The 27,089-nt window shown below is 34.1% G+C and overlaps 1 protein-coding gene across 3 annotated transcripts; it reads left to right on the forward strand.

The window, feature by feature from the left end:
* The first annotated feature begins 6,051 nt into the window (after positions 1-6,051).
* GOS11 (golgi snare 11) lies at positions 6,052-26,449 on the forward strand. 3 transcript variants are annotated; one of them, XM_089832145.1, is made up of 6 exons: positions 6,052-6,289; positions 21,254-21,481; positions 21,673-21,840; positions 24,864-24,977; positions 25,118-25,227; positions 26,043-26,449. In XM_089832145.1, the coding sequence occupies exons 1-6, from the start codon at positions 6,251-6,253 to the stop codon at positions 26,056-26,058; spliced, it is 675 nt and encodes a 224-aa protein (XP_089688271.1). In that variant the 5' UTR covers positions 6,052-6,250; the 3' UTR covers positions 26,059-26,449. The 3 variants fall into 3 exon arrangements, with proteins under 3 accessions (XP_089688271.1, XP_089688273.1, XP_089688272.1); XM_089832147.1 differs by lacking the exon at positions 26,043-26,449 and having other exon boundaries at positions 24,864-25,012; positions 25,118-25,661; XM_089832146.1 differs by lacking the exon at positions 26,043-26,449 and having other exon boundaries at positions 25,118-25,661.
* Positions 26,450-27,089: the final 640 nt, after the last annotated feature.

Consider the following 27,089-nt stretch of genomic DNA (forward strand, 5'->3'; position numbering starts at 1 on the left):
TAGGTACTCCAAGTTGCAAATGAAGAAGGTGGGACCTTGTAGCATATTGAAAAAAATAGGTGAAAATGCCTATGAGATATTCCTTCCTCCAACCTTGCCAATTTTTCCAATTTTTAACATTGAAAACCTCACACCATACAAAGTTGTAGTAGGTTCCAACAATCAATAGGGTGAGGACATAAGCCTTGAGGATGAAGACTATGTCACTAACCTCCCACAAAGCAAACTGGTGGAGATTGAAGCCATTTTGGACTCCAAGGTACTCAAAAAAACCAAATCAAGGAAGCACATGTAGTACTTAGTCAAATGGAAGGGCCTACCAAATATTAATGCCACATGGCTTACTGAAGATCAAATACAATAGCATGGTACTTCAGTGGAACACCTACTCTCAAGTAGGGACCTAAGTTTTCAGAATCTAGGGGAGTATGGTGCAGGAGCACCCACTCTACCTTCAATAAAAACCATGATGATTTCAAACTAAGGTCCTTGTGGCCTCTAGTCATGCGTAGGAATAATAGATTTAACATTGGATCTCATTGTAAGGCCATAGTTACAAGATTGGCATTTTATAAGCCCTTGTCTAACTATTGGTCATTAATGATCCTAGGCATAGGTGTTTGCATGTTTTTTATTTTTTTCATGTTTAGATCCATTAGAGATCATAAAAATAAGGTTAGGACCAATTTTGGTCACTAGATATGCAAAATTGCAAAAGTTGCAAAAGTTGCTCAAAAAGTTGTTAAGCAACTTTTGAGCAACTTCTTAAAAAGTTGTTAAAACTTGTAAAATCCTCTCCCAAATGGCTAATTGGTTAAAACCACTCATGTAACTATTGGGAGAATCCTATATAAGCCCTTATAAGTGGGTGATAGGACAAAATTGTAATTTTGGCATTGAAAGCAATAAAATCAATAGTTTTCCTTGCATAAACACGTGTTGCAAACCATTGTACGGAACTATATAGACAATTAGAGATGTCTCAGTAGATCTAAAATTTGGAGAATTTTATTTATTTCATTTTGCAACAAGTATCATGTTCTAACTCTTCATAGTTTGAATGTTATTCAATTTTTCTTGCTTGCTACCTAGGAATCAGCCTAAAAATCAACAACTTGCTAGGGCTGGGCTATTTTGGCATATTCCACCATGGTAAATTGATGCCTTTTGGTGGAATACTAGGTGCAACAATTTAATTTCATATTCTATAATTTTTTTCCTAGGAAGTGCAAGGAGTTGGGTTTGCAGCCATACCCTAGGTGTGCATCATGAAGAGTACACCAATCAACATTTACAACATACCCTTCTAGATTGAGTTCTTGGATTCACTAGGGCCTAAGGCCTTGGAATATTGTCTCTTTTACATCCCTCCAAATATCCTAATAGTTGGATTGGGTTTCCCCTTTGTAGAAAGTATACCTATAGTGCAAATGGAGCCCTAATTAGGCCTTCAAATCTGGTCTAATGTTGCAACAGCAACAACCTCCACTCCTCTCCATTCTTGGGAACTTTGGAATGTTTCATAAGACCCAAAATGGTATCTAAATCTCTAGATAAGTCACCATGTCCTTTGGAAGAATCCAAACTTATACCTCTTTCTCATTCTAGGAGGGCTACAAGCCAATTTAGTGGTTTTTCAAAGCAACTTCATGCTATAAGTTGTCTTTGATGAAATGAATCATTGATTCATGTTTTTTTGAACCTAAATAGGACATATCAATGATTGTAGGCCACCCTTGGTCTTTATATTCAGTTTTTGGGGTTTGATCCCTCTTTTGGCTAAGGGAACCCATAGTGCATATTGAGTTTTTGGTGCTTAGAACTTGGGTAGACCTAGTGATTAGGTTACCTTGTCTTGTGGGGTTGTGATAACCTTCCATTAAGCCCATCTCCATACCTGTGATAAGTATTTGGCACTAGGACCCTTCACCTTGGGTGTTGAGGGAATTTGTGAGTTTCCTACCTTTCCTTATTGTTTGAAGACTTCTGCTACCTACTGTTGGATCAACAACTCTATTATTTTCATCTTGTACTTATGATTTCATGAATAAATAAATGATACTTTCAAATATTAGTCTTTGAGTTTTCAATTTAGTCACTCTTCCATGGGGGCCCACATAGAAGGTGAACTCAATTTGTGATTAAGTAGGAATTAGACTTAAGCTTTCTTGAAGTAGATATACTTCGTTGCTCCTGCAACCACTTGGTAACAACACCACTGGTTGTTTCCTGCAGCATAGGTGCATATATAGGTTTACAATTTGTAACATTATCTTAAGCTTTAAGTAAATTTGTCGTTTTCACTTCTAGCATAGATTTCTTTCAACATTGTCTCTATTGTAGTTGTAGTGAATTTAAAGGCAAATTAGAGCATATACTTTGCAGTCACCATTTCAAGTTTACACTCCCGGATTGATAAATCAAATGAATTCAATATACTATTTTAAGTAAGACACATGATGTTGTTTGATTGTAGAATCATTGTGAAAGGATGTCCAATCCTTTATTACTAAGGTATTAAATTGACCAGTGAAAACCTTTACATAGCCATAAGCCCTAGTTTTCTCAACATAACAACATTTTGTAAAATAGTTATGATGATGCAAAACAATTTAAATGGATGTTTGTAACCATGATTATATTATAAAATGATCACATTACAAACCTTATTGGACTTCATGCCTTCAGGGATCCTCCATGAAACCCTTATGGAAAACCTTGTGTCCTTATTTGCTCTTGTACCACTTATACAATAGAAAGAACTTCAAGGTTACTATTTTCTTGACTTAACCATTATTCAAACCTCTCAAAGTCATGTGAAAGATTTTTGGAATTAGACAAGAGGAAGGATTATCCTTCATCATGAGAAGAATGAGAAGCATTGTTCTTCATTATAAGATTAGGGTTGCTAAGATGCATGTCGGTCTCATCAAGAATAACATGAAAGGAGGGTTTGGGATCAAATGAACCCATAAGTCTATGAATTATTCTAACTACCATTATATATATTAGACACAAAGTGATAAAATTGATGCACACGGGAATGAAGGAAAGAGAAATGCAATAAAATTTAAAATAACTATATAATCCAAGCAAATTTAACTATTAGATTCAAGCATTAAATTATGATGTAATATAAATATTAAATAACAAAATGCATACTTGAGGAAGATATAGAGGTATAATTTTCAACAAACTTGATATGGTGTTACACCTAAAATTAGAATGGAAATGTTATAAGTCAGGTTCACCAAAATGTATCATAAGAAATGGTGAGAAATGTTAGGAAGGAAGACCACTCACCAAATCAAATATTTTGTTTTTTAGGGATCATGATACAATAGGAACAACTCCAAAGGTTCACTGTTGAACCCAAATTAGATTAGTACAACCCATAAGGATAAAGAGGTGCTAATGCAAGATCTAGATTTGGGGATAGAGTTAAATTGGGGATGGGTTACTTTAATCATGAAATATTCAAATGCTATGAAAAAGGAAATGGAAGATAACAAGATAATATATAAGATATGACGTATAAAGTAAGTGCAAGATGAAAATAGAAAGGATAAACCCACTTGAGGATAGGAGAGGAGTAGTAATCTTTAGATCTCATTTTGACTATCATGTTCCATGTGTTACATTATTCATATTATAAAAAAATATGTAAAGATATCTACATTGTTGGTCCCTCAATTGTACCAACTGTTAGAATGATAAATGGTTTTGGATTTGGTGCTCAAACACCTATGAAAAATCTAGATCCAAAGTAAAATGTCAACCCAGTCGACCTTGTATAGAAAATTTAACCTTGTCTTGGAGAATTCAAATATGATATAATCTATAAACAACATGCAACTAGCTCTATAACTCTTGGAATTTGGATCCAAAACTCTGAAAATATGTCCCTACATACATAAGGGATAAAGGTTGTAGAAAGAGACTTTCCTTGGTCAGGCCTCTGCAAAGAAACCAACCTTGAAATGAAATAAAAATTGTATCAAGAAAGTAATGTTAACAAGATAAATGTAGTATTTGCATTGGATGAGAAACCCTCATGGATGGATGTAGAATTAAGTCAAATCTATGAAGATGCTTGATACATCTGCTTGGATGTGTTGTAGAATCAAGGATGTCTTCACAAATGCACAAATCTACACTTTTCAATCTTAGATCTTGAATAGATGTATGCTTGAAATCTTGAATGGTGAAGAAGAATGGATATATGGATCTTCTTGCTTTCTCAAGAAATGAGAGAAGATTGTCCTTGATTGAATGGATCTTGAAGAAATAGAGACTTGGAGATATTCAATTGGATCCTTGCTTTCAATTATCGAATCCAATTCTTTAATTAGCTTAACTTCACTTGCTCTTGAAATCACCAATAGTAGATATCATGCATAAAATTATCAATATAATTGCATAAAAAATCAATTGTCATGAATATCAAAATGAGAGGCCTTGATGTCCATTTTATACTCATTTTGGGATTCAAGATTGCCAGGACGACTGCAATAAATATTAGAAAGAAAACAATCCTGCATTGGACTTGAAGCCCACTTAAATGCAATGCCCAAGGACAAGATCTAATTGGTCACCTTGTCTTGACATTGCTAAATCCAAAGTCGGTTTGGGTCAACAAAGTGTGATTTTTTTTGGGGAAAGAAAATGAAAGATGCGGACAATCAAACACAAAGACATTTAGATCTTGGAATCGCTAAAATGGGACTTAAAGGGTCCTAAAGCCACCAATTAATGGTGCTAACTTTGTGGGACAATACAAGGATATTGACAAGTTGATCATTTTTTTAATATAGAGCTAGGTAGTACTATCTTCTTTAATGTTTTCTTCATCAAGGGGACCCCAATGCTAGAAGGTGATCTCTTTAACTTGAATAACTATTTTTCCCTTGAGCATATAGGCATATGTCTTTTTCTTGTCACAGTGTGATCTTAAGGAACTCACCAAGAATACCTTCCAAGCTCACCCAGATTTATTTGTCTTTTCAAGTAGAAATCTTGTTCTCAAATTACAAAGAGAAAAGCTCAAAATTTTACCGAAATGCTTTTATTGCTCAATATCTCAATTTATATAGAATATTAGTTATCATTTTCCATGCTCTTTTACTAGGGTCAAGTTTAGGCCAACAAAACAGTATTATAAGTGACTCATTCACATTTGTTTCTCAATTGCTAAAGTAATGGTCCGTGTACTATGACAAGGGCTTTACCTAGCTCACTTTTGAGTGCTCCCACTCAATCTTTTCTATGTGGTAGGACAAAATAATGTAATTAACACTAACATTCACAAGGCAGTGTTATAGGATCTTTGTTTCCCCCTCTAAATTACATTGGTTGGCCTTCACCCCTTTAACCATAATATAATAAATTGCATATTTGGCACTTGTATCTCTCCTCTTCTCAATATCACATATACTTAGTCTATTGAACATGGATTTCACATGGTATTTTTGTTTGAGACCTAACCATGACGATTAGGATCCTCTAGTTGATATTAGATTGATCACTTTAGCTATTTAATATTTCAATATTTTTGTATAGCAATTATATCCAATTGAACTTGATTTTCTTTTCAAAAACTTGTCATATCCTAATTTAATACTTGAACTTAATATCTACATATAATTACATGCCACTAATTTTTTAAACAATTTATAAATTATTATTAACTTAAATAAATATTACCGACAATTATAATATTCAAATCTCTTTATAAACTTAGAGAAGTCTCAAATTGAAATAGAACATTTTCCCCCTATTGAAATTGAAACATTTTAAGAATGCCCATTAACCCAAAAATAGTTTATGAGACCAACATTTCTACCAGAAATAATCTTCCAATTAAAATGTCGAATTTCTAGAGTTAATTTGTTTCATTATTTTCTGCAATACTTAACTGGGCTGTCACTGTATGCTGTTATTCAATTCCCATGATAAGATTGTGTTTTGATATTTAACAAACTCACCTGTCGAAGAAGTCTCCTCAATGTGGAAGGAATCGTTACAAGGAATTAAGTTGAATTGCTTTGAAGCAACAATTAAATCGTGGATTACTTGCTTCGTAGACAGAGTGGGAAGAAAGAAATCTTTCCGTTTGACGATTGGGGCGATAGATCGGGTGTACAAACACGGTTATCTGATTAATTAACACATCGAAATCTACCTCAGCTCTTACAGAGTAACGGTAATTGTTAAGCAGGATCGGCAGAGCAGTTGGCTGTGGTGTATTAGCATGGATTTGCCCGGCACCTGGGACGATCTTCGAAAGCAGGTTCACGTTCAAGATATTTTTTTAATTTTTATCAGACTAGGGTTGTTTATTGTCTCATTTTCAAATATCTGAAAATGGTTTCAGTAATTTATAATCAGAAGTTGGATGCGTTCTTTTGAAGCTGGGTGTGGATTGAATTACACATCTAAACGAGTGGGTACAGACGAATTTCCCCCCGACAGTATTGTCGTTTCAAGTGAATTTTCTTGGCTATCTGTGGTTTTGAAGCTTCGGCCGGATCTAGTGCAGTACTCCTTTTTAAGCTGAAAATTCTTGGGGGACAGAATGGATTTTACATCGTAGATGTTTTTGATTGATGCATTTCATATATGTTTGGGTTTTTTGTGCAGCCTTTTTTAATTTTTTCGCTTGTTTCACTTGTCTGCCTGGAATTGGTCATCGGACATTAACACGATCGCCACCAAGTGTTGAGAGTATTCCTGCTGTGTAATATCATTATTATACATGCCTCATCTTACAAACAGATCATAGCCCATCGGATTATGCAGATACCCATTTTATAGAGGCGAATATTGCGAGAATTTAGGTGTTAGGTTATCTTGTTTGCAATGTTTAAGATTGTTAGAAGAGTGTGTAATCTACTGCACCTGAGCATTAGCATCCAACATATTGATTTCACCAGCGGATGCATCTTTTGGTATTATCAGATTAAAATAAATGCTCATATAAATGGTGGGATTTCTTAAAAGCATAGTCGCCATTACACATAGAATACACAATTTGGGCTGGGGCTGGGGACATTTTGCAATAGTTTAGGAGGGTATAGCACACCGCAGTATTGCATTTAAATATGGTCATCGGGATAAGCATTTTGGGACTGTCTGTACCCTTTGCTCGAGTTTCCCTGTGACCATTTTTAGAAGTTTATTTATCTCTAATTTGTTATGGTTGCTAGAGCATCCGAGGAGTTTGGTTATCCGGCTCAAATTTTAAATTTTATGTTTTGATTTCCTCGTGAAGGAGTTGAAGTTTTGGTTTTGATTTGGTACAGTTTTGTTGTGATTTATGTTGAACTTCAGCAATGAATCATTATAATTCTATCACTTCAGTAATGCGTAAATAAAATCTACAAGGTTGTACGGGTACGTGGGTACGAGAATGGGAACGGGTACGGGTACGTATATTTTTGAAAATAGGGGATGGGAGTACGTGTGTATGCCTAATTTTTTTTTATATAATTAATATTTTATAGAAAATATGGATATCAAAATATATGTCATGAGTCATGACATTGAGCATTCAAAATAAGAAATTTGAAAATATGAGCCATAAGTCAAATAATATATATATATATATGCTATTGCTAAATGTTTAATGTTTAAAGTATTTTTCATAATAGGGGACAGAGGTACTTGGGTATGTCAAAATTATTTAAAAATTATACTTTTATATTTATAAAAAATCTGAAATTTTGAGTCATGACAAAGGTTTTTCAAAACAAGAACAGTGATAAAGTTTGCAAATGTAATGTATTGTTTTCAGTTTCAGATTTGCTATATGTTTGAAATAATAACATATGATAAATGTTTAGATACGTAACAAAGAAGGCAGACTTTAAATATGAACAAGAAGATCCTAAATCATATGACAATGACATATTGCAAATGATAAACTTATGACTTGAACAGTGATAAATTTTATTGTTAATGAGTATCAAAGTTTCAAACTGATCTATTATTGAATTAAGTTTGATAAACAACAAGCTAATATAAAAATATAAAAACCAAAAAAAAAATCAGAATCTTAATCAGAGTCCTTAGCTATGATGCTCTCCACCGAGTACCTGGTACGTGGGATATGTGTACCCGGTACTTGGGTACACGAGTACGAATACCCATGCAACCTTGAAAATCCATTTTGTAATTAGTGGCTGCCAGACATAACCATTTTCTTGAAATTGGGATAAAAGGGAAGACCATGGGCTGCATATACAACATATATGAAGAGCTATATGAAATAAAAAGGGCAGGGTGCATTGGAAGTGGATAGTCGGTCAAACTAAGAGGCTGCAAATGAGTATAGAGATTACAGGTTAATGAAAAGGCTGTAATTGGTGGACATCGATAAAAACTGGGATAAGTTTGAATCAAGTAAAAAATGAGTATTGCTGAGCAGAATTTGTTAGATTTCGATGGAATTGAAATTATGATTGTGAAAGTGCATGTAAAACAGAGAAGTGGCCTATTGGCAAACAGGGTAAATGTTTGTAGAAGTGATCATTTGAAAAATTGAATGTTCCTGGTTAATTGAAAACCAATTTCTAAGCTGCTCAAAACTTGTTGTTTTGATTTTAATTTTACTTGTGAATTGGTTTAAAACTGAATGCTGCTCAAATTCTCTGTCTGTTAAGGCACAGAGTTATAGTTCTGCTTCCCACATACTGCATGTTGTTTCCTTTTCTAAACTGGTGAATTGAAAAGAATGACTGTTGTGCTGTTTTCACTTCTGTCACTAAGCATAAAGAGAAATGCAAGGTGTACTAGATGCTGCCAAGATTTGACACCATATTCATATTCTTGTGGAATTTCATGCATCAAAACTCACCTTGACTTGCAATGAGCTTCATATGGTAACGAGTCAATTACCTGGTCACATTGTTAGGAATTTAGCAAAGTAGCAAACGAATGATATTTGAGCTTGGGTCACTTGCCCGATTCACCCAAATTTTGCACTCTAGCCACATTTGCTAGTTACCAGTTTAACTAGCTGGTAGGAAAATAAATGGGCAAGCGGGGGCATTGGGGAAGACATATGGGCTTTGGACTTGGATCATCATTATAGCGTTGGCTAATGTCTTACCACACCAAAATTATAGCATGTTGGTTTGACAACTTGACTCTTTTTGATGGAAGTGGCTATGACTTTTATTTGATAGATATTATGTAATCCTGTGTTCTGGCAGAGAATTTATGCCTCACTGAATTTCTTTCCCTCCAGTTTGGTTCATGATAACTTGTGTCGCAACAAAAATATTAATTAAGACTTTTGAGAATTTGACAGCTCAGAAAGTTAGTCACATGAGTTGAATTCTTCAGTTGATTTAAGAACCCAAGTCTTCAAAGTTGCTTTTTTTTCAAAACCTGGAATCAAGTATTAACTTATGTATTTCATTTGCACTTTTGCTAATCTGATGGAAATAAAAAAGTGTTGATAGTTTGTATTAATGTTTAATGATTGCTGCAGATGAATAACATTGTTTGTGATTTCTATATCTTTCAAATACAGCATTCTCTATCCATTTATATTGAGAGTAAGTCTATGAAGAGGCATGTCCCATAATTGTATAATTAATATAATAACAAATATATATATATATAACTAACCTTATATGTAATAAACACCTTATATCTCATATATAATTATTCATAGGTTTATCCAACTAAAGCTCTAAAACATAAACACTCCCTCTTAGCTAGGAAGGATAAACATATGATAAATATTACACCATTAGTTAAATATTACACCATTAGTAATATTAGGAAATCACATCAAGGAAATCTTCGGTCAGAAGACTTCCATTATATAATATCATATGGGTATGGGCTTATCAGAATATCAACACATGATATTCACGAAACACTTTTTTGATATCATATTAGGTAACATGAGTATTGGCCTATCAAAACATCAATCAAATAATATTCACCAAGTACTAAATGCGGTAATGGTCTATCAGAATATCAAGGCAAGATATTTACCAAATATGTAACATATATCTATACAAACAACTTATGGACAGTCAATTTAATGACATCTAACATTTAGTTGTTGATTTACAAGATAAAGCCTTTCATGATCTATTTCAACATTTACTCAAAATGTATATCTTGATATAAGTTATTGTAAGGTCATTACCTTCCAATAACTTCTACAAGTACAAGTGATAATCATTTGGAAGTCATCACTTCCTCATGATGTACACAGAAGGGTTCCCATACACATGACGTCACTATGGATACTATCATGTGGTGTTGTCATGGCATCCACCATGGATTATATCACAGAATAAGGTTTTAACCTTAAACTTATTGTTACGAGATTCAAGAAGAGTTGGCAGATTAACGGATTTCCAGATGATTGATTGATTAACAGAGGAACAAATGTGTTCCTTATAAAGAATTACAAGGACGTTGTTTCTAAAAGAAACAACGTAGACTGAAGACGGAATTAGAAACAAAACTAGAGACAGGATAGGAAACATTCCTATCTGGACTGAAGAAAAAAGAGACGGGATAGGAAACATTCCTATCTAGACTGAAAGACGGACTACAGACAAGTAGTTGACTATTATAGAAAGTATAAGATATTATCTTAATACCCTCCCTTAATGGTCAACGTACGAATGTTGGAACATTCTGGGATAATTGAGACCCTCCCTGGATCTACAGAATGCTGAAACCAAGAAGCTTTGCCAGAAGAGTGCTATGACCCAAAACAAATTGCAATTACAAAACTTCGTTTTTGTGGAAAAAACGGTAAAACCCAGAATCTCACGCAACCTTGCGTATTACAGACAACTTGAAATGATTTTTGAGGAAAAAATCAACAAACCCAAAATCTCATAAACAAATTCAGAAGGCGAAAAATGCAGCTTCGCCTTGATCAGGACCTGGAGAAGTCGGATGCTGCGTAACACCCAGAACAGGTTGATCGGTGTTTCGATATTCGAAGATTGCGATGCTTCCAGGTTCCATAATTGCGACCATTGAATTTGGAATTATGCTCGAGCAGAATATTTGTCAGAGATGCCATGGCACGTTTTCCAATGAAAAACTGTGAAAATTTGTGAAGGCACGTTCTTCGAGGCAAAAATACGAAAGACCCAGAAGAATCAGAGAATGACCCTGAAGAGCTCGAAAAACCCAAAAGGAATCTACTATCGTTTTCTGGATCCGCTGGCTCGAAAATCGAGGCACCCAGAAAAAACGGACAACAACCCAGTTGAGCTCTCGAAAAACCCACCAACAATCTGCAAACAAAATATTTTTTCGACCCCAAAAATTAGGGTTTCGAAAAAAAACGGCCCTGGCTGAAAAATGCTTGAAAAAACTTCAAATTTCTTGATAAAAAATGGCAGATTTTTCTTCAAGGATCGATGTGCATGGACGATGGGGCTAGAGTGTGTTTAACAAACACAGGCAGACCCGAGTTCGGGAATTTCTCTAGGCCGAAAACCCTAAGCGGGTTTTAGAGAAATTCAACAGAAATAGTTTTGAAAAAATTTAAATAAATAATTTCACGAAGAAATTATAAATTTTTTCGAAAAAATTTAAGTAATAGCTTTGATACCATGTTACAAGATTCAAGAAGAGTTGGCAGATTAACGGATTTCCAGATGATTGATTGATTAACAGAGGAACAAATGTGTTCCTTATAAAGAATTACAAGGACGTTGTTTACGTAGACTGAAGACGGAATTAGAAACAAAACTAGAGACAGGATAGGAAACATTCCTATCTGGACTGAAGAAAAAAGAGACGGGATAGGAAACATTCCTATCTAGACTGAAAGACGGACTACAAACAAGTAGTTGACTATTATAGAAAGTATAAGATATTATCTTAATACTTATCTCTCATAGAGAAGAATGTATTACGAGGGATTTCACTTGGAACTTCTCCTTCACAAAGAAACACTAACCTTTTGACCTCCTTGTTAAGGTTATTTCCAATAAGGTGTCAAAACTCCTTCTGAATGTGAAACATATCCTCTATCTGCTCCCTCTCTTTGTCCAAGGTTGCCTTTAATAAACTGTTATATTCCCTGGTTCAACAAGTATCTATCTATCTAGGAATGTTATGGTCTACATATCCTTGGTTCACATGGATCATAGTCCCTTTAACTGTGATAACTTTCTGATTAGTGGAGAAACCATCTCAGCATATTCTACTCCTTGTGAATCAATATGACCAAGATTCTTGGAAGCAAACTGAAAAATATCATTTATTTGCTCCCTCTCTGACAGATGTGCCGAACTCCCTCTAGTTATTGAAGGGTACTCATATTAGGTAGCATGCCTAATGTACCATTCTTTTTCCTGCAAGAACATCCCTGTGCATCCTTGATACAAGTTGCTCAAATGAAGGTCCATATGCATCAAATCAGAAAATGCCTCCGTATAAGCATTTGTCAAACAATGGGAATAGAACATTAGTTATTATTCTCCATTCAATGTAAAATTATCACTCATTTATCATCAAACAATTTTGCATCACATTATATATGAAAAACTTTCTTCTATTTTTCTATTTCTTCTTGCAAAAACTCATCCCTGGGATCAAGGGAAAGAACAAGAGCATAATTAGCAAACAACTCTTATATTACTTGCATGAATATAGTTAAGAGATTGACTATGATATGCTAATAGAATTAGTATTCAAGAGACAATGAAAATACTTATCTCATCATTCAAAAGGAAATGTTTATCAGTGTTCTTTCTGATAAAAGTTGCTCCAATGAAGGTCCTGCAACTTAAGATCAATCTGAAGCTACTTTCATTCTTCCCTAGTGGACAAATCTAATTCTTGTAAAGCCTTTATGAAACACTTGTAATACCTATGGGGAAATCTCCTCTCACCCAATGCTTAAGATGACCAATAGTATATTCAAGTTCAAGTTGATGTCTTTAAGCAAAGGTTATTTTAAACTGCTCAGAGACTTCAAGTTAAGGAATCCTTTCTCAGAAATAAATGATGATGTTGGCGACTTCAACAATATATATTTGTATCAATTTATTGATCGATGCAACTTTGAAAATATGTTCCATAATACTTCATGATACCTCAATAACTGTGGTCCACTCTGATCACAAATATTCTTATTATCATTATATAGATTTTTCAGTCATTATCAAGTCCAATGAGAGACAATCTCAAAGAATTTGTCGCCTTTCAATCTTTTGATATTGTACTTCTTAATAACCAGAATCAGAATTTATATCATAAACATCGTCTGAAGATTTATCTTGAGATGGCCTGATTCTATGCAACTGTCGATTGGAACTTTCTGTGCAAATTTATCTTAAAATAATCTCAGTAGCCCTTAGACTGAATGTGACAGATTTCTCCATGCTCGTTGTATCAGCAAACTTATAAATCCCAATAATGAATCATGTCCACATCACTAGTCTTCAAACTATCGTAAAACTCCAACAAAGTTTGTATTTGCAATAATAGGCCCTTAATATATTTGTAAATCAAAGCCTCTATGTGGCCAACCTTATCATTCCCATAATGTTATAAATTCTGCGCAATACTTAATAGCAATAATGTCTACATTACATTCAATCATGACCTTGATGCACAGGATCAAACAAGAAATACACTTCCAAACCACCTTATGATGAACTGAAACTCCAATTCATTGAAAAGCTTTATTGATTTGAATAGTAGACTACAATATCAAGTTGAGTTTCATCTCCAATCAAGCACGACGTCTTTACAGAGTTCATCTAGGTATAATCTTCCTTCAAGTTTTCGCCATGGCTCTAAAAATAGCGAATAAAAGAAGTCGTGTTTTGCTTAACTAGCACGAATGGCTAAAATCTTTCAAAATGCCTTTATCACACACATCAGTTATTTTCCACACATCACGTATTCAAAACTCTTTGTCCCTTTTGCGTATAGCTACCTAAAACGCAACACCATGAATTCAATATATACATATTTATCACTGTTGGTAAATGAGTTGCTTCCTTGATCAGATGCCCCAATGAAGTCTGGACTCTCACATATAAAATATAATCCATGATATTATATTACTCCTCTGAATCCAACAGACCATAGTTTATAGGATGAAATGATTGGAAAAGGTAAGGAAAACATGACTTCTCATAACCAACAATAACCAGTTATAACTTGGACCATAATATTCTGGATCGTACTTCTTATCTTTAATATAATGACACTTTATATAAATAGAGCCTTATATATTTATATCGATGATCTCACTGATGTAAGGGAACAGTATTACCTTAGTTTAATGTGGGGCCCGATGTTTATAACCTTGAAGCTTCTTTCTTTTCTAATTAATACAGTCCTTTATTAGATTGTATTCTATACATTCGTAAGAAAATTTATTATGTCACCATGATTTTCATTCATACTTCATTGGATTAAAAGAGGTAGCAGCACCAACTGCTTACTACCCAACTCACCCTTGCAACTCAAGAAAACAACATTCTTAAACAATATGGCTCTGATATTTTTACTGGTGCTGAAACATAGCCAAAGTACGATAACACTCTATGAAGTTAAAAGAAAAAAAACTCAATCACGCTGCATATCACTTTGTTACTAGTCTTTGACTGGACGACTTTGTCAACTCTGATGTTGATATCCGAATCAACTCATTGTGATAAAATGGAAATGTATTTATCATCCAACCACTATAAATAATGTAGCTAATATTTGAACTCAGAACTTCCTGATGCAAAAGCCATTCCAAGAATTAATTTTTGTGTCGTATTGAACTTTATCAAATACACAGTGCATGAGCAATGTGCAATGGTTATAGATTTCTAGGTGTATACGACTATGTTGAGTATGCAAGCTCAATACTGACAACCATATAGATACCCCTCTTAACACAAATGAAGCCTAACCAACAGATCAAATAGTGCGCATTTAGCTGTTGCGTTGCCTAACATGCCTATATCAGCATCAATATTGACAATCTTCAAGGTGTGGACGTCATCAATCCAAACACAACACAAGTTCCCTTGAACCGATTGAAAGACATTTATTGTTAGAGCGTGTTCAAACTACCGAGCATATTTTACCTTCAACAGTAAGTCATCCATTTCATTCAACAACTCATTGTCTCAGCCAAGTGCGATACATGGGCACATCATTAACATTGAAATCGAACGTGGGGTCATAAAAGCAATAAAATTTATTCCTCCAGTAATCATGAGTGAGTTCAATAATACCATTTCTTCAATGTGGAAACCAAGCTTCAGTGCTTTGCAACAAGATTCCCTCCGATCTGCTATAGAGTGCACACACATACGAATTTGGAAATCTGATAGAGTCATTGCAAATTCAATAGTCTTCAACTAACTCCAGCTTCATCTGCACTTGTTACTAACAGGCTTGGGAGTCGCCTGCTCTAATACCATATTAATGTTTAATGATTGCTGCGGATGAAATAATATTGTTCGTGATTTCGAATACAGCAATCTCTCTCCATTTATATTGAGAGTAAGTCTATAAAAAGACATGTCTATTTATTAATTATATAATTAATATAATAACATGTATATATATATAATAAAGACATTATATCTCATATATAATTATTCATTAGTTTATCAACTAAAGCTATAAAACATTAACAGTTTGGAATGCTCGATTCAATTGTTACAACGTACTGGCTTCAAACATTGTTAAGTGTAAATGTACAGATTGTGATATTTCTCTGATATCTATAAAAATAACCTTCCTCCAAGTTTTTAGATGGTTTTTGAATGGATTGGTTTATCAAAGGATACTTCATTGTAATGAAGGCCGATTAGACATTTAGATGTATGTATTGACATTCCAAGTTGTAAGCGATCAATACCTTACAGATTTCACACTTATATGACTTTTCAATCATAAAAAAATAGACAGTAAATTACTTATAATGATACCCACTGTATATCGATTAGTTCACCAATATGCTGTGAGTTAATGCCGATAACTGAAATGTAACAACTTGTAAATGAAACAAACACACAAAACACGATGTTTTGGTCTCACATAAAACCCTTGCTTGGAGGGAAAAATTGTGGCGGGAATGGTACTCACAACTCGTCACTGCTGTGATAAGGTGCCTGGTGAAGAGCTTACATCAATGTCATCTTCTGAATGACTTCACCCTGTTAGGAGTGACTAATATCCTGTTAGGAGTATTGAAAGTCCTGTCAAAGACTACTCTGTTAAGAAAAATAAGCCCATTTATACGGTGTTCATCCTGTTAAAGGAGTTACAATGAATTCGGAAATAGAACTTCTAAGTTTGGTTGGAGACTACCCAATTTAGGGATTTCACAATCTTGTTGCTAAATTGTTAAAAATAATTCAACAAGAAGTTTGACCTATGAACGTTTTTCTCCTAAAGCTTATCAATTCCTGTTTTGCTCTTCCTCTATTCTGCTTTTTACTTGATCTCTGTTATACTAGATTTCCACCGATATCTTGTTCAAATTCCTCCGCATCCTTCTATCTTTTTTTGTATATCTCTCATCATCTTTTTGCTTTTTCTTGATCTCTCTATTTATACTTGCTCGGCCTAATTGCATGCTTGCCCTAATTAGGGTTCCACATGTCTTCTTCGTGAATCTTCCATAAACCATTTATGATTCTTGATGTTGTCCTCAATTAGCTTCCTTCTATCTTTTTTCGATAAAACCTTCCAATAGCCTTTCCGATAATCATATCCTGTACACCGATAACCTTTCCTTTATTATGATAGTGTTGCGTCCTTTTCCAATAGGATCTTCGATATGTCTTCTCTTCATTTCTTCACTCGATGTTATTTGCCAGCAATGACAACCTTAATCAAAATCATCGTTAATAACTTGTAGAGGATTTTGTCAATAACAAGCATGTACTATGGTTCTGAGTTGCTGACCTTGCTGACTAGTAATAATACTTTATAGTTATTGCCCTTTTTCCTTCTTAGCTTATAAAATGATATTCTTTTTCATATCTTTGTCGTGGAATAACTATTGTGAGGACACATTTGACATATATCATTATATACCATAAAACAAATTTTGTTTATATCATTCATAGTCACAATGTATGCATAAGATTAAGTTATGGCAACAATTGCTCTCCTTTCAGTTTGGTGCACAATAGCTACTAGGGGATGCATCCCCGCTATATTTTTCAGCCGTCTCTGTCCCGAACATGTCTTGAAGACTTGGGGACACCTAGGGGACGTTGACTTTGACTTCTAAAACAAATTAGACTTTGACTCTCAAAGTAACACAAATTTGGCACATGAATTGTGTTGATTCTTATATTTTAAGCTCCTATTATGCATAGTTGGAAAACTTGCCAAAGCCAAAAGCTCGCCAAGGTTTGAAAAATAAATTTGGGGAAAACTCGGCTAGTTTTCAGCAAAAACTCAGCAACTTAAAAAATTGCTTAAATTTAATTAAAAATGTTTTTTGCAAAATTCAACGAGAAGATACATCCAATGAGTCAATAAATGACAATACAAAACAAACAAGCTTAGTCTAGATATATTTAAACACAAGTGGGTACAAAATCACATTCTCCTTAGGAAGACTCATGGTTATAAGCAAAATAGTAAATAATTTATGTAAAACTAAAAGTAAATACATCATTCGAATTACATTCTCCTCTTCTCAACTCTAAAAAAAACTAAGGGAGAGGTAGAACTAGAGGGTCTAATTTTAGAAGTTTGCATTGGCCATGATTGCCTTCTTGCTCGATATGGCTAACTCAGTTTGTGACTTGTCCATAATCCTAGATATAGTTTTGCCTGTAGCTTCTCCTAGCATTATCAATGACTACTCATTCACCTCAATGTCACCTAGTGTGAAACAAAATCCATGCCTTCCTCCATAGCTTGCCTCTTCAAATTATTGATGTCATCGTTTTCAAAAACTCCGCTCCAAACCCGTTGCAAATGTGCTTCGAACCTGCCTCAAGTCCACTTCGAATCAATCGAAACCTATTTGCAAGTGTTTGGAAGACTTTTTTGATGTAGGAGCATCTTGGGTTGCTTGGTTATCATGCTCGTTTGGATTGGAGTTTCTTGGTTTCATCTTTGAACCTGCTCAATAGCTGTTGTTGTAGTGGTCTCGGTGGATTTTGTTTGTCTTCTTTCACCGAGTTGGCTTGACTTGGCTTAGTGCACATATTCATCTAGTGATCCTTTTCTTTGTTCATTGAGTGATTCTTCCTCATTCACCGAGTGTGTTCAGTGGCTTCTTGAGTTTGTTTGGTGATGTCTTATTCCCTTGTTCACCGAGTTGTGTGTTTGGTTCTTCTTTGAGAGCCAACTTGTGTATTTCATTCGTGGTCCACATTCAATATATGGGATCAACCATTAGGAAGTGTGTGGACCTATTTTGGGTCGTTGCTTTGTCCAAAGCAGATCTAGAATCTTTTGTAAGCTATTTGTTAAATATAAATAGGGGGGTTGAGTCTTAGGTTGAGGCAGCTTTAGAGGATGCTTAGAGGCTAGGGTAGTAGGTCTGAAAGATTGCAGATCATGTGAGATATAGAAGAATCTGTTCTATAATTGAATCTTTGTATTTGGCTGCAACCAGGAAGGCCTTACAGCTTGACATGTATGAAGTAAATTGTTGAATCAATAAATCTCTCTTTCTGGCGTTGTCCCTTGGTGATTTTGCTTCCATTGTGTTAACTCAACGAGGTTGCATGGTAATTAGGTGAGCTTTTGGCTCTAGTTATCATCCTCCTTTGTGTCATTTTCCCCTCTTAGTAAAATACAAGGTGAAAAAATGAGAAATGAAACTGATTTGGGTTGTTTTTTTGCCTTTAACTGCTGTTATAAAATTACAACCAAGTTTTAGCAAAAACTCAGCAAGTACTTAACAAGTTCTTGCAAAAAATTTGCAAGTTTTTGGCGCTAGTAAAAGTCATAAAAACTTGCCAAGCGAGAAAACTCGGTCAGTTTTTGACACTTGGAGAGTACTCTACCAGTAGTCCATCTATGCTTTAATGTATAAGTACATGCTTTATCCATGTTTTCATATAAATATTATAAATTTCTCCATATATTTTAATTTTATCTATTGTTGTATAGCCGTCCCCATTTACCATCCCCCCTGTCTTCAAAATCGACAAATTTTTTTGCTGTCCTAGAAATCCGTGCTGCTGTCCCCTGCCGTCCTTGTCCCAGAAACTTGGGGGAACATGGGTGCACAGATATCGAAAGTTTATCAGTTGCTTTAAATAGGTTACTGTTAAATAACATGACCATTTGTAATTTTGGCTTTTGATCTGTATCCTTGTTCCTCATTATTTTCAAGACTATCAAATACAGCGAATGCAATGAATAAAAGTACATTGACATAGAGAGCTCTAGACCCATCGAAGTGAAAATAATAACTCAATGTTGGCGAAGCCAACTATTATTGTGAAATATTACAGAAATCTGAATCATCTCTATTACATCAATGATGCTTGACAAAAGCAATATAAGTATCTCAGTCAAAATTGCCCTGACATTGCAAAAATGAGATGTTTCACATGTATCTTGCTATTCACCAAACTGTGATTTATAATGGTCATTGTTGAGTATCCTCACATAAATTTGAACTGAATTGCTGACTTTGCGTCATAAAATACCTTGACGTGAAACCCTAAAACTCTGTGTAATGATCAGATTTATTTGTTTCCAGAATAGCACAATAGGAAAAAGTTTCAAATGAAGGATTTTTTTCCTTTCTGATTATTTCACTATTGTGTATGAAACAACCGATCTGTCTTAAATTGTGCATCCTTGGACTTATTCTGGTATAAGAATGATGGCTGCTCTAATTATTCTCTGCCATTGACAATGCATCCTTAAAAGTTGTAAGTTCTTCCTTGTTAATCAGAAATTATACAACACATGTTTCAAAAAAAGAAAAAAAACTTACGGGATTAATAGATAATTATTTGTTGACTGCTAATGGCTAGTGAAAAATCACTGGCAGTTTTATACCCAAACAAGGACTTCTAACATGGTAGACTTGGTCTCTAGAAGTCAGAGAATTCCTAGATGCTTGGGAGAAGCAGAAAGGTCTGATGGGTTTTTGTCTCGTTAATGGTAAGCATTGGAATGGAATGATACGAATATCCATCTAAGTAGGCAGTTGGAGTGCGGATGCTGTGGTTTAGTCATGATACCAGATTTGTCTGAAATTTGATAGGGAGCTTCCCACAATCTGAGCCATTGCCACACCAAATATTGGTTTATAGTTTGTTTGTTTGACATGTTAAATACCCTAAAACAGTCTGCTATGCTGGCTATATTATGGATATATATGGTGTCCAATATACAGAAAGTTGAAATCACAAACTACTTGCTTGCATATTTGCAGTCAACATATTGGAAATTTGACATTTGTCATTTATCATTTCAAAATATATCTACCTCCTGATTGGCAGGTTAATCCCTGCTGTTGGAAGTTTCTCAGATCCCAGTGACGTTGACTGCCAGCTGGGAATTTTGTTTGAACAAACGGACAGTTTGTGCAGTATGCCTCCATAGAGTAAAATTTCCTGTTAATGCTAAGTCATTCCTTTATAGAGTCACTGGCCACTGTTCTAGCTGAAAATAGAATGGCTTCATGACATTCAATTCCCACCCAGATGTCTGTGAAGTATTCCTGGATTCCTTATTGTTCCAACTTTTTTTGTCTTTTCCACAACCTCAAATCTTAGTTTTTTTTCCAATTTGTTATCTAGAGTTTTCTATTTTCTAAATTAGGATAAAAAGCACGTTCAAGTTACACAAATAACTTGAATTGAAATGAATTAAAGTTCTGTTGGATTGTGCAAAGGAGTTTGAGAGCTCAAGAAAATAGAAGTGTGTACTATAGTTTTAGCAAAATACTTTTCCTGCATGTATAAGAAATAATAGAATTATAGACTTTTTAATTTGTTTTTCTAAATATTTTAGAAACACAAGTTTCTAATAAAATGTGCAAATTCTTTATTTCAGGTCTAGCTACCCATTCATGGATGTTAATGTTGATGAACACGGATTTACCTTTTAGATAAACTTAGCATAAGGCCTATTAGAAATCCATTTTTTAAGGACCGAACTGTGAAGCATGCAAAAAATCCTTCAAGCCTCAATAAATTAATTAAGTTATATTCTATCTGATTTATGCACTCTGTGATTATAGGATTAAAATATAGTTTGAATGCCAACTATAAAATAATTGTTTATTTCACTAATTTATATACAGGCAAGAAAATTAGAAGGACAATTAGATGAAAAGTTGGCATCTTATAGAAGGCTGATCAACACCAAAGTTGAGGGTTCCGAGCAAGATAATGAAGCTGGAATAGAAAGATTGCTCCAACAGCTACAAAATGTTAATGCACAGATGCAAGTTTGGGTATCATCAGGAAGTTCAGACATTCTTTCTCATACTCTTACTAGGCACCGGGAAATCCTTTATGACCTTAGTCAGGTATCAAGTTCTGCCATGTGGGACTACACTTAGTAACCAATAAAGATATAAATGTATCTCTTAAATGGCTTTGGTGCCACTCATGAACAAATTCAGAAGTTTATTTTGTGCAATATTTGTACCTCAGATGTTTAGCCAGTTTTGCAGCTTTGTTAGATTTATAAAATTATATTTATTTATCTTCTGTGCAGGAATTTAGCAGGCTTCGCTCAAGCTTTAAAGCCAGACGGGAACATGAAGCATTGCTACAAAACTTCGGTGTACGTGTTCATGCAAATGGTGATCTTGAAAGCAATAGCGATTCAGCAGAACGTGCACTTCTAAAGGAGCAAGCCATTCTGCAGAGGAATAGTGGACAGGTGAAATATTTTGGTATCAATCATGTCAACTGAATTAGGTTTTTATTTTCCATGGAGTTTCGGGGACAGGGATGGGAGGACAACAGGGGATGCATTTCCGAGATGTTTCCTAAAGAGCCAAAAATAGAGGAGAGCAGTGTACAAATTTTTATTATATATACATACACACATGTTTGTGAATTTTTCAAAATATATTAAGATATTATATATAGGGAGAGGGAAAGAGAGAGATATGTCAATAATTGATTTTTAACAAGATAATGTGCAAATAAATCAGCAATTTAGGAGTTACAACAGTAGTATAACAACATAAATGATAATAACAGCAGTATAAATCAGTATAATGACATTATAGCAATAGTCTCAAGCATCAGAACCATGGTTTATCAATATAAATATCCAAATCAAAATGTCTCAGACATGTATCGAAAAGTCCCAAACATTAAAGTATAACAAGCTATAGGCTCAACCTATGAAACTAAGCCTTATTCTAGCTATAAAATATCCAAAGGCTCAGAATCATTTCACTATCTTACACTTGCAAAAGTGGATCATTTAATGATAGCCCGAGTAGTCCGAGCTGCAACTCCTCCTCATCAATCTGCCTAGCATCTTTAGGATGAATATTCCATTGTGTTGTTGGTGTTTCTGATCCTTAAGTCTCAGAACACTATGAATTGCAATAAGTTTTAAAAAATAAATCCCTGAATTGTTTTTATTCTAACAATTAAATATTTAAATGTTATCAAATTAAATTCATAAGTATAATATATATATTTTTTAACATATGTTTATTATGATGATTATTAAAAAACTTAAATCAAATATTAGATGTATTGTTTTAACATTTATGATTCAATATATAAAATTTTAAACATATTAATCTCAATGTCGGCAAGCATGAATGTGAATTTTGTTGGTTTGGTAAAAAGAATAATATTTTTTTGTTTTATGATCGGTAATGGACCAAAAAGCCTAGATTAGTTATTATTATTTAGTTATTATTTTTATGTGTTAAGCTTCAGTGGATTCGAACCCAAGACCTCTCACATGAGAGGCTCACAAGTTACCATTGTGTTGTAAGGTCTTGCCTTTTTAATTTGATTTTTGATTTTTAATATTTTGAGAACACTTTTTTGTTCTAGTAATAGATCAGGGACATTTCAGGTGTCCCTTAGGCATTTTGGGGAGTGTTTGCCTACCCCAAATGTCAGGGTACATTTTGTACAGTTTCATATTTAAAAAAAAAAATCGAGGATGACTTGGACATATTGACATGTTTATCCTAAAGTTAAAGGTTGGAAAATCTGAAAAACTTATCTAAACTCTAAATATCTGAAAAGTTTTCTTAAGGATTGCCACTTTTGTAAATGGTATCCCATGTAAAGAATGCAGAAAATTAGTGTCACAAACTGAGAATGCATTTGCAGGATGATATATATTATACATTATCTACAAGCATCCTTTGGTCTTTGATTGTAATTAAATCTCCAATCATGCTTCCTTCATCTTTAGTAGCAGATTTTTTATCTCCATTAGTACGTGCACACCTAGACACACTCTAGAATTTACACTACTCTCTCTCTAGTCAATAAAAATCATGTATAAGATAGCTCATATTCTTGAGACTAATAAAATTTAAACATTTATAGGTAAAGGTAGCTTTCTAGGCCACTGTCAAGGGAAACAACAATTTGGTTATTGAGACCTCGCTCGTGGAAAGATGACAGGGTTGTTATTTTCTGTATTCGTTGTGTTTTATTCAAATTTGTCTTCAACGTTTTGATCTTGTAAGTATGAGCTTGCTATTCCACCTACTGTATGTGTAATTATGAATAACACCCCATTTCCCCCTCCTCTCTCTCTCTCTCTATATATATATATCAAGTCAATAAAAATCATTATAATATAGCTTACATTCGTGATGGTAACGAATAAAATCAAATGCTAATGGGTAAAAGTAACTTTCTGGATCACTGCCAATGGAGATTCCTATTTGGTAATTGAGACCATGTGTGAAAAGAGGACACGGTGGATGTTTTTTATTACCATACATATTTTTTAAATTTGTACTTACAGTGTTTTGATCTTGTGACCAAGCTTTAACACAAATATGCAAATATTGGCACTAATCACAAGGATTATTTCTACCCATCAAGGGTTCTTGGACATGGATAATTGGAGGAATGACAATTGCAAGAAGAGCAATTCCAATGATCCTTTGTAAAAACATGGACTACATTATGATTATACAATTGAATGACGTATTTCAAGGGTTCTATAAATCAATTTGGTTAAAAAGATATAAAAAAGTATCTTCATCAATATTGAGTTTTTAACTTTTATCATTTCATTCTTACTTGTTTCTAAGAAATTCTGGTCACCAGATTATAAGCTTGCCTTCAAAGAGGTGAGCGTGCAGTCAACATTAAGTTTGTTGCAAAGCTTGTTATTCAATTCTAGTCCACTGACGAAATTTTGTATACAAATTTATGTTAGATGGTGGTCATGTAGATCTGAATATTGAATGACAAACCTTTTGATTTTTGATGCTAACTCTAATTGGTTTCATGTTGCAGAAATGTCTTTTTCATCCCCTTACTGATCTTGTTCTTATTTTTAATCTTTCCATTCTATCCATCTTCTTCAAATGAGAATGGCATGCTTGATTCTATGCCTGAGCTGATTAGCTTTTCTTCTCAATGCTGCTGCCGATTTGTTTAAGTTCACTTCGATTTTGTAGCCAGAACATCTTGATCTTCAAGCCTTAATTTTGCAAACTACAGAAAACTTTTAATCCCATGTTTGTAGCACTCGATCTCCTACATTACTCAAAAACACTACATGATTTCCAAGAACAAAAATACTGTATTATCCAAATTGCTTTTCCGATTCTCAAATCATTTTAGATTGGGTTCTTATTTAATTCACACTTGCTTTTGTGATTTCTGAGTATAGGTTTGTGCTCTTGATACTTCTTATCTTATGAAGCTTGTGACATCTATTTGCATTTTCTTATACAGGTAGACAATGTGGTCCTCCAGGCCCAAGCTACTCTTGGTGCACTCATGTCCCAGCGGTCCACCTTTGGGAATATTAGTTCCAAACTAAGCAATGTCAGCAGTCGCTTACCCTCGGTAAAGAACAGTTTAATTTCTGCTTTTCCTGCATGGTATGGCAAAAAATGTTTTATCCTGTCCTTTATTCTAGAGTTTATCTCTATTCGTATCCATTTAAAGAATTAAATTCTTGATTGGCACATACTGCAATTGAATAGGTGAACCATGTTCTATCAGCAATCCGTCGCAGAAAATCTATGGACACCTTAATTCTTTCTCTTGTAGCATCTGCTTGTACCGTATTGATCTTGCTGTACTGGCTTTCAAAGTAAGTGATGTTTTACAATTTCAAAGAGATGAGGTATGGTTCAGATGTAGGAAGGTTTGTGCCTCCAGAATATCATTTTCAAATCTGCAGTCTCCAATGTTCAGCATTCTGCTAGCTTAGTCAATTTGTCAAAATGAGGTCCATATTGTGTACGTTCTTATTAATATTTTTTGAAATGATTGCTTTTTATACCACAGTTATTCTTACCTTTTTTGATATTATCTGCTCAAGCAACCCCCATATAATTGTTGAAATTGCAACATTTATGGGAAGGAAGATTAGTTTATCATACAGACATATTCAATTCAGCTACTTTGTCTCAGCAAGTCTTTGCATTATGCTGCACACAATTGGCTTTCTATGCAGGACTGATGTACGTATGAATATGACTTACACAATTATATTTAGACTATATACAGGAAATGCCTTGCGTCCGTTACTTGGGGCAACACTTCAGGTCTTGAAATGTTGGCCTGATGTTATCTTCCAAATTATGATTGGGTCAGATTGTTTATTCTGTTTTTTGTTTGATCATTAATTCATTAAATTCCACGTAAGTCTTAAGTTGTGACATAGTTGGGTATCTTCAAAAAGATTTCTGTTACTTTATAATATATAAAATTCCCGTCTGTCAAAAATTGTCCAGCCATTTTAGTAAAGTCATTATAGATTGCTCATTGGACTATTTGTCAGCAACATTCTCAATACAACGATAATACACATTATGTTTTGGATAACTGTTGTTTCAATTTAAGTAAAAAAGGAACCAAATCGCCTCATAGTAATTAAAAATATTGAAATTTTGACTTTAACAGGACTGATGAAATTTAAGGTTCCTTCCATGGTTATTGGATGATGAAATTCAACCATGGGTAGCTTCATATATTCTATGCAGCATGGCTAGTATTCTCAGCTTGCACAAGAGGGAACTTAATAAAAAGCCCATAGCTGCCATATTGTAATAAGCTATCAGTTTATTTGTATGAAACAAGCGATTAATGTTTAGTAAATTTTATTAATCCAAATTGACATGTTTTAACCATAGTTGCCAGGTCATTTTGTTTTTGGCAAATCTGGATAAAGCGGAAAACTCTTTCTGGTCCAAAAATCTGGACAAGACTGGATTTGGTAGCTGTTCTTTTTATTGTGCCCTATCTGCATTCTGTGTTTTGATGAAATTGGGTGAAAATATATGCATATCAACACTGAAAGTTATTTGACACGATTTTTGTTTAACACATTTTCTTTAGTATTCTATGAGATGTATTTTTGTGACCTTGGGTGGGATGTATTACATTATGAAAACATTCTATGAAATATCTATATATAATCCTGGTCAAATTTAAGAGTTTTAAGGCTCCCCAATTTGTGGCATAAAATATAGTAAACTGTACTGACTAGAAAAGATTAAAGGGTTTTAAGGTTCACAATTTGTGACATAAAATATAATAAACTGCATTGGCTATAAATCTTTTCTTAAAGTCACCGCGTATAACAACAGAAATTTAACAGAGACATATACTAGCCGACAGAAGTTTTTATTTTATAGACAACCAAGTGGTTTGAATAGTGCAGAATGTATACGTCATTAATAATGTTAAAATTAAAAGTTAGCAAATATTAGCAGCTGCACTTATAGTAAAATGCAAGAGCTTAGAATATTCCACAGATTGCACAACTATCAAATCTAATACCTGTTCAAATTTCTCCGGGCTGTCTTAGGATATGATCCATGACAAATAAGAGCACTTTGCCAATTAAATGGCCATACAGTGCGTGTTGCTAATTTGACATGGAGAAAAGTTGTAAACTTGCATGGCATTTTTTTTGCCTCTTTATGGATCGTTATATGGTAGGATTAT

This window comes from Cupressus sempervirens, chromosome 5 (genome assembly GCF_028749045.1).
Source record: "Cupressus sempervirens isolate cs-2001-9-10 chromosome 5, ASM2874904v1, whole genome shotgun sequence".
NCBI lineage: Eukaryota > Viridiplantae > Streptophyta > Pinopsida > Cupressales > Cupressaceae > Cupressus > Cupressus sempervirens.

Bases quoted from the DNA above. Each gene is read 5' to 3' on its own strand.
- GOS11 (XM_089832145.1), top strand. From the start codon at position 6,251: ATGGATTTGCCCGGCACCTGGGACGATCTTCGAAAGCAG. The intron at 21,482-21,672 runs GTATCAAGTTCT...TCTTCTGTGCAG, and splicing joins TCCTTTATGACCTTAGTCAG to GAATTTAGCAGGCTTCGCTC. The intron at 21,841-24,863 runs GTGAAATATTTT...TTTCTTATACAG, and splicing joins TGCAGAGGAATAGTGGACAG to GTAGACAATGTGGTCCTCCA.